Here is a 7,390-nt window from a genome sequence, read left to right on the forward strand (position 1 = left end):
AAACATATTAACTCATCAAACTCATTTAACGTAAATTATAATCTTTTTTTTTTTAAATACTACATTAATTTATAAAAATAAATTCTCATACTTAGGTATTTATACTTTTTCTTTCTAGAATTATTTTCCTAAATAATCATTCAGATTTTTATATATAATTGTCTACAAAGATCAATTATTTTTTGATGAAAATAATATCACTAAATTGGATAAGTTATCTAATTTTTTTAATTTGCATGTAAAATAATATGATAAAGATTAATCATAGTAAAGAATTTCTAAGAATGAAAATTAAACTAATATATTTTTTAAAAAATAAAAAACTATAATTTTAATTAAATGAGTTTAATGAATTAAATAATTTATTATTTAAAAAATATGATTTTAATAACATGACATGTCAATTAAGAAAGAAAAATTCTTTAAAAATATTTAATAATTTTTTAAGAAAAAAATAATAATTTAATAATATTATAATCAAAATATAAATAATATTTTAAAAAATTTTCAAAACTCGAGTGGTTGGTTATTTAGGAAATTCACTCCAGCAGAGTTTAGACGAGAAAATAGGGGATGATCGGAGATATCCCAAAACTACATATGCTCTAGAAAAAGAGGAAATATGGGAGTGGGACCTTTCACTCAATGATTCACTTATCTATCCACTACTAGTCCGGTACCAGACTACCAGGACTAGCTAGTAGCACTCTCTCTCTCGAGACAGCTCCCCCATTTCTTACCACTATTTATCCTTAACCCCTTTTCAGGAAAAATACATGAATCACAGTTTCCATATTCCTTTTACCCCATCGACTTCCTCCTCTTCTTGAAAAATCCTAATCTTTAACGCATATTTTTCCACTTTCACCTCCATAAGAATCTTTATCTTCACTTTCGTTTTTATTTATTTATGCTTCTCTATCACTTCAAGATTCACCTATTTTTATCTCTTCTGAATAATCAACAACTCAGATTTCTCTGTTTAATTCAATTCATACGCATGCCTTCTTCTTGTTTTGCCTTGATTATTTTTGAGTCTCATCATGAATAGATGTTAAAGATTCAGCTATATTTATCTCTTCTGAATAATCAAGTACTCAAATTTCCAGTTTAATTCAGACCCCATCTAAGTTTCTTGTTGTTTTTGCCTTTTTTTTTTTGAGTATAAACATGAATGAATGTTAAACATTCAATCTTTTTGGTGTTTGGTTAATCTTGGATTTCAGATCTGTTTTTATGGTGCATTTTGGATTGTGAATTTTGAGGTTTTTGGTTGAATTTGTAAGGATTGTTTGAGAAATCATTTTTGTGTTTTTAGCATTTTCTGGTTTTGTGGGATGAAGTGGGGATATGGGTCAAAGTCAAGGTGTCGCCAGAGTTCAGTGGTTGCTGTGGCAGAAGAAACAGAAGGAATTGATCAAGTGTTTGTGGAAAGTTGTTGGACTAATTTGCCTTTAGAATTATTGAGAGAGGTTCTTATGAGGATTGAGGACACTGAATCTAAATGGCCTTTGAGGAAAAATGTTGTAGCTTGTGCTGGAGTCTGTAGGAGCTGGAGGGACATTATGAAGGAGTTGGTCAAGACTCCTGAAGTCTCTGGCAAGTTAACTTTCCCTATTTCTGTCAAACAGGTAAATAAATTTCCATCTTCCACTTGATTAACGGTGTGTTAGTTCTATTTTTTCTTTGTTGGAATTGCCTTGTTTTTTTAGATGGTTTTGTTTTATGACTTATAGTCTAGACTAATACAATTTCATTTCTTCAAGACTTAGATTTGTTATGTGTTATACAGCTTGAATTAGTTCAAGATTAGATTAGGCTTAAGCTGAGCTTGAGGAAGCCATTGAAATGATACACGTTTGGCACTAGGCCACTCTTTGGTTCATTTTCCATATTTTTGGTGGCATCTATTCTATCTTCTTGCTGATTATGTTCACCCTCCACACCAATTTATGTGCCACCTTTTATTTCGAGATTCAAACTAGTCTTATCTTTGACTGTATTTTTCATATATCTTTTAGTAAATATTTGAATTGTCAATTACTGTGACTTATGGTATTTTTTACTTAGTTTACAAATATAGGTATTTTCTTTCAAAAAAATTGACAATTTCACGGTTAAAATTAAACTTCCCGACTCTCAAAATCTGAACCGTGCCACATAAACTGGGACAGAGGGCGTACTTTTTTCTGTTTACACAACTCTTCCAAGTTTTATTCTTCTTCAAATATGAATTATACTGTCTAATTGCTGGGTAATTTTGGATCAAGGATGGTGAGTCATTCCTCCCATGAGCGAAAAATAAGAAAGAAGTAAAAAATTGTAAAGTCCCTCATAAGAATTTACATATAAGGTATGAAGTTCATTATTACTTTTATCCTTGTTTCATGTATTCTTAGTAGTATTCCGAATTGTTGCAGCCTGGTCCACGAGACACGCTCCTTCAGTGCTTTATAAAGCGAAACCAGACAACACAGACATATCATCTATACCTCAGTTTGACTCAAGGTGAGCATTTATTTACTGTTTCCGAATCTGAGGCCTTCAGTTTTATTGAAGTTTTATCTTTTCAAACGAGGGGTTGCGTGGAGGGAAGCATGATGTTATGTTCAGCTAGAATATACCCTCAAGTTTGGAATCATCTTACATTTTTCTTTCATCTGCTTATTGTGGCAGCATTGGCTGATGATGGCAAATTTCTTCTTGCTGCTCGAAAGTACAGGAGGCCCACCTGCACTGACTATGTTATGTCACTGGATGCAGATGAAATGTCAAAGGGAGGTGGCACTTGTATCGGGAAATTAAGGTATGGCTTGCTTATTGTTGATGGGGTGAGTGGTAAAGCTTAGGTAGTGTATAAAAGAGTCTCTTTTTTTTTTTTGGCTAGATCAAATTTCCTTGGAACCAAGTTTACTGCATATGATTGTATTCTACCTTATGCTGGAGCCAAGCTGGTGAAGAGCCGTTCGACTAGGCTTGTAGGCTCAAAACAAATGAATCCTAGAGGGCCTTCTGGAAACTATGAAGTTGCTCATATTTCCTACGAGTTGAATGTACTTGGAGCCAGGTGAGGCTTTAATTTTCTTGCAAAAGTTTGGAGTAGGCTACTAAATAAATTAACTGCTCTCTTTGCTCTATGGACTAAATTTCTCTTGACACATGAATCATCTTATGTAACTAGCAGGGGGCCAAGAAGAATGCATTGTGTGATGGATGCTATCCCAGCTTCTGCCATTAAGCCTGGAGGTACAGCTCCCACACAGGTTGAATTTCCAATGGGCAATAGTGGTTCCTCTCTTCCAATGCGATTTCTTCAATCCAAATCAAGTCTTCGCTTGGAGAAGTCTTTGTCTGGGCCTATAGAAACTCAAAGAGAAGGTTCACTGGTTCTGAAAAATAAGGCTCCCAGATGGCATGAGCAGCTCCAATGCTGGTGTTTGAACTTTCATGGTCGGGTAACTGTTGCCTCAGTGAAGAACTTTCAGTTGGTGGCTTCTCCAGAGAATGGTGTGGCTGGACCAGAACACGAGAAGGTTATTTTGCAGTTCGGCAAAGTAGGGAAGGATATGTTTACAATGGATTACCGCTATCCGCTATCAGCATTCCAGGCATTCGCAATATGCCTTAGCAGCTTTGACACTAAAATTGCTTGTGAATAACTTGTCTTCAAGGTTAGGCTCTACCTCTTTCCTTGCAGAAGTTCAAATTTACAATCAAACATTTATTACATAGTCTTTCATAGTTATCAATATAATGAGGATTTTCTTGAGCGTTACAACAGTCATGGAGGAAACTTTTATCATTTCATTCTACAACTTTGTCACTTGCATTGAACCTTTTAATCTAAATTCCTGTTTTTGGTCGTCGAAGAGTTTAGATTCAAGCATCTTTCTTACATGAGAATAGTTCGACTTGATGAAAGATTTTAACTCCATTTTCTCATCCATTTCAATTTTAATATCTAAAGATCATTGGGGTGTGCATATTGTGTCTCCCCTCTAGTTATTGCAGCCTTAAGGCTCTTCGAGCTGGTCATGCAATTAGTTGAATTACCAAAAGGAATTCGCAGTAGGTGTGGCTTAACATTCTCTTTTAAGCTTCTACTGTGGCTTAATGTTCTCTTTTAAGCTTGCAATTAATTGCTACATAAAGGGAAGAGAGGATGTTCTGTGTTGTTTCGTTTAGGTGGTTTAGAACACATAATCAATGAGTAGAACAGATAAAAGTAGATTTCACATGGTACATCGGTATTTTAGAAATTCAAGTATTATGACACGTCACACAAAGTACCAACTTTTATTACCTTGAGTATGTTTCTGGCTTCTAAATCCCGTCTTTGCATTTGTTTGACAGCGGGGCGTGGATGCTTGGAAGTGCAATAATTCCAGCGGCGAAGTGATTGATTGCGAAGCACGAGAATGGCGCAAATGCAAATAAGATGCCAGATTAGTTGATATCATTAGTTCTTGTATGTTTTCTCAAGGACCACACCAAAAACTAAAGAATCACAGAATGTTGCAGCTAAAGATTCGAGAAAAATATTATGATCCTCTATTACATACTGTTTTGTACATTTTGTTTTTCTGTACATAATTTACTTAAATCATCTCCTTCTTTGAAAAGTCTTGTGATGCTGCTGTTGCCTTTTGAATTTTCATAACCTTCCTTCCCTTTCTCTCTTTATCTTTTACTATATATGTACTTTCAGTGTTTTTCATAATTTGCTGCTTGAAAACATTTGATGTCATATTTTCAAGATTTTGTCCTGTGTGGATATGGTTTTATTTCTTTCCCTTTTCCTCTTTAACTTTCTATTTTATTTATAGCAACTTTACATGCGTGGTGCAGAGATGATATTTAAATGTCTACTATCTAAATTTATTTGAATATCTCGAGTCGTTTGAATTATTCCCTCCAATTTATTTGTCTTTCTTTTTCTTTCTAATCCGTTTCAAAAGTAATCCCTCTTTTTTCTTTATTGCTAACTTTTTAATTTTAATTTTTCAGATAACATGCATAACATTACAAGATCAAAAAAATATTTTGATATATTTATGTACTTTTAGTAGGCATTTGGACAAATAATTTTATCTCATGATTTGATGAAATCAACGCTTGGACATGCGATTTCATCTTGTGATTTCAAATAATGAGATGAAATCTCAAATTCTCCAATAAAAAAAAAAAAATCATGATTTGAGATTTTAAATCATTATATCAACTTTTTAAAATAAAAAAAATATGGTCCATAAGTTTATATTTTGCAAAAAAATTATTTTAAATTTTGAAAAAAAAAAAACTCATGCTCAGCATGAATAGACACGTACCATATGAAAGAATTATGTTGAAGAATAAATATTCACTATTATTGTTTATTAGTGGATCTTTATAAAATAATGTATGCTTGAAAATTTGTCATCACAAACATTTATTTATAAAAGGAACATGGAGATATACAATTTATCAATGTAGTATCTTAAAATATTACGATATTCTATTTATGAATTATGATTTGCTCATTTGATAACATTATATAAGAATTGAGAAAAGATTAATAGATTTTATAATGTTGTAGAATTTTCATGTTTATGAGAAACATAGTCAAAATTACATATTCATACAAAATTTCAACTTTATCTTAAATGATTTCATATCATGATCAGAAATCATGATTTTATATCTCATGATGAAACGGCCCTTAATTTAAAGTCACATAACTCAAAAGCTTCTTTACTTTTTAAACTTCATATTAAAATGGATGGAGTTACCTTTCCAGCTTCTATCTACAAGACAGATGGATATATATTTTGTTACTACTAGACTATGATAGCTTGTACAAATGATGTTAATTTTTAATCAGTTCTTTTCTTTAGCAATAAAATGTAAATTTTATCATATCAATAAAATTTTATACACGTAAAGAGTAATTAGTTGCTTAACCACCTTCTAGGAATGGTATTAAGCTAGCCTAAGCCTCAAATAGATTCTAGTTACAAGAGAAAATTGAAGGAAAGGTGTCTTTTAAGTCTTGAACGAAGGATTAGTGACATTGACCAACTTAAAGGGTCAAGCATAATTAGGAAACTTGATTAAGTTAATAGTGGACTTCATTAATATTTTTAAAACTTTCTAATCTATTAAAAAATACAAATCAACCCAACCCACACCCCTCTTCAATCTAAATCATCGACCGTCTCTCTCATCTCTTTCGACAGCTTCTCTCAACCAACAGTTCTGTAAATTTCTCCTTTCAATCCCTGGCGACTTCAACCTCCGACGACAAATAGTTGGGCTTCGAGTTCCTTTTCAACTTCAACCGCCAATCGACGTGACAGCCTTGCTCTCCGGCCACAACAACTTTGAATTCTTCATCGTTTCTTTTCTTCTTTCGCAGGTAAAAACTTATGGTCTTTTCAGTTTTGAAGAAAACGAGGAACTTGAGTCAACTTCTCTTATAGTATTGGTTAACAATTTCAATATTTGTTGCTTTAATTTGAAATGCGGTCTGAATAAAATCCTAATTTTTGATATTTCTTTTCTTCTTTTCTCTTTTGTTGTTTAATTTCGAAGTTTAATTTGTTGTGCCCGTTGCTGGGTTGATTTGTTCTTGTTCTTGGTAAAAATGGTGATATTGCTGTTGTTCTGTTGAACAAAATCGTGATACTATTTTTTTCTCCAACAGATTATCCATCTGGTGCAACATATTAACCATCTGATGCAACAGATTTAGCATATGATGCAACAGATCAACCATTTGATGCAACAGAGGAACCATCAGATTAAAATTCTGATGCAATAAATTAACCATCTGATGTAACAGATTAATCATCTGATGTAACAAAGGAACCATCAGATCAAAAATCTGATGCAACAGATTTAGCATATGATGTAACAGTTTAACCATCTGATGCAATAGTTTAATCATCTGATGCAATAGATTAACCATATGTTACAATAGATTAACCATCTGATGCAATAGAGAAACCATCAGATTAATGATCTGATGTAACAGATGAACCTCCTGTTGGATAAAATCCTATCAACTCTTCCAACAGGACATGTCCAAGACTTGATTTTTTTAACTGATCATTCATCTGTTATGACAGACGATCCTTTTGTTGGAAGAAATCTAAACAATATTGACCATTGATAACTGTTCTAATAGATCACTCATATGTCATAATAGATGTGTGACCTGTTGTATAGATCATTCATCTTTTTCAACAGATGAGTGATATATTTTGTATTATTGCAACAAATTACTTAGTCGTTGCTACAGATTAGTTAACTATTCCAATAGATCACTCATATATTGCAACAAATATATGATCTGTTGTATAGACCATTCATCTTTCTCAACAGATGAGTGATATATTTTGTATTATCATAA

The 7,390-nt window shown here is 32.6% G+C and overlaps 1 protein-coding gene across 2 annotated transcripts; it reads left to right on the forward strand.

Moving 5' to 3' along the window:
* The first annotated feature begins 520 nt into the window (after nt 1-520).
* LOC107842412 (tubby-like F-box protein 3) lies at nt 521-4,670 on the forward strand. Of its 2 annotated transcripts, none has more exons than XM_016686254.2 (6): nt 521-1,631; nt 2,421-2,508; nt 2,677-2,806; nt 2,888-3,067; nt 3,185-3,671; nt 4,354-4,670. In XM_016686254.2, the coding sequence occupies exons 1-5, from the start codon at nt 1,338-1,340 to the stop codon at nt 3,657-3,659; spliced, it is 1,167 nt and encodes a 388-aa protein (XP_016541740.1). In that variant the 5' UTR covers nt 521-1,337; the 3' UTR covers nt 3,660-3,671; nt 4,354-4,670. The 2 variants fall into 2 exon arrangements, with proteins under 2 accessions (XP_016541740.1, XP_016541735.1); XM_016686249.2 differs by having other exon boundaries at nt 566-1,631; nt 3,182-3,671.
* The last annotated feature ends 2,720 nt before the right edge of the window (nt 4,671-7,390 follow it).

The sequence above is a fragment of the Capsicum annuum genome, chromosome 1 (assembly GCF_002878395.1).
Source record: "Capsicum annuum cultivar UCD-10X-F1 chromosome 1, UCD10Xv1.1, whole genome shotgun sequence".
Lineage (NCBI taxonomy): Eukaryota > Viridiplantae > Streptophyta > Magnoliopsida > Solanales > Solanaceae > Capsicum > Capsicum annuum.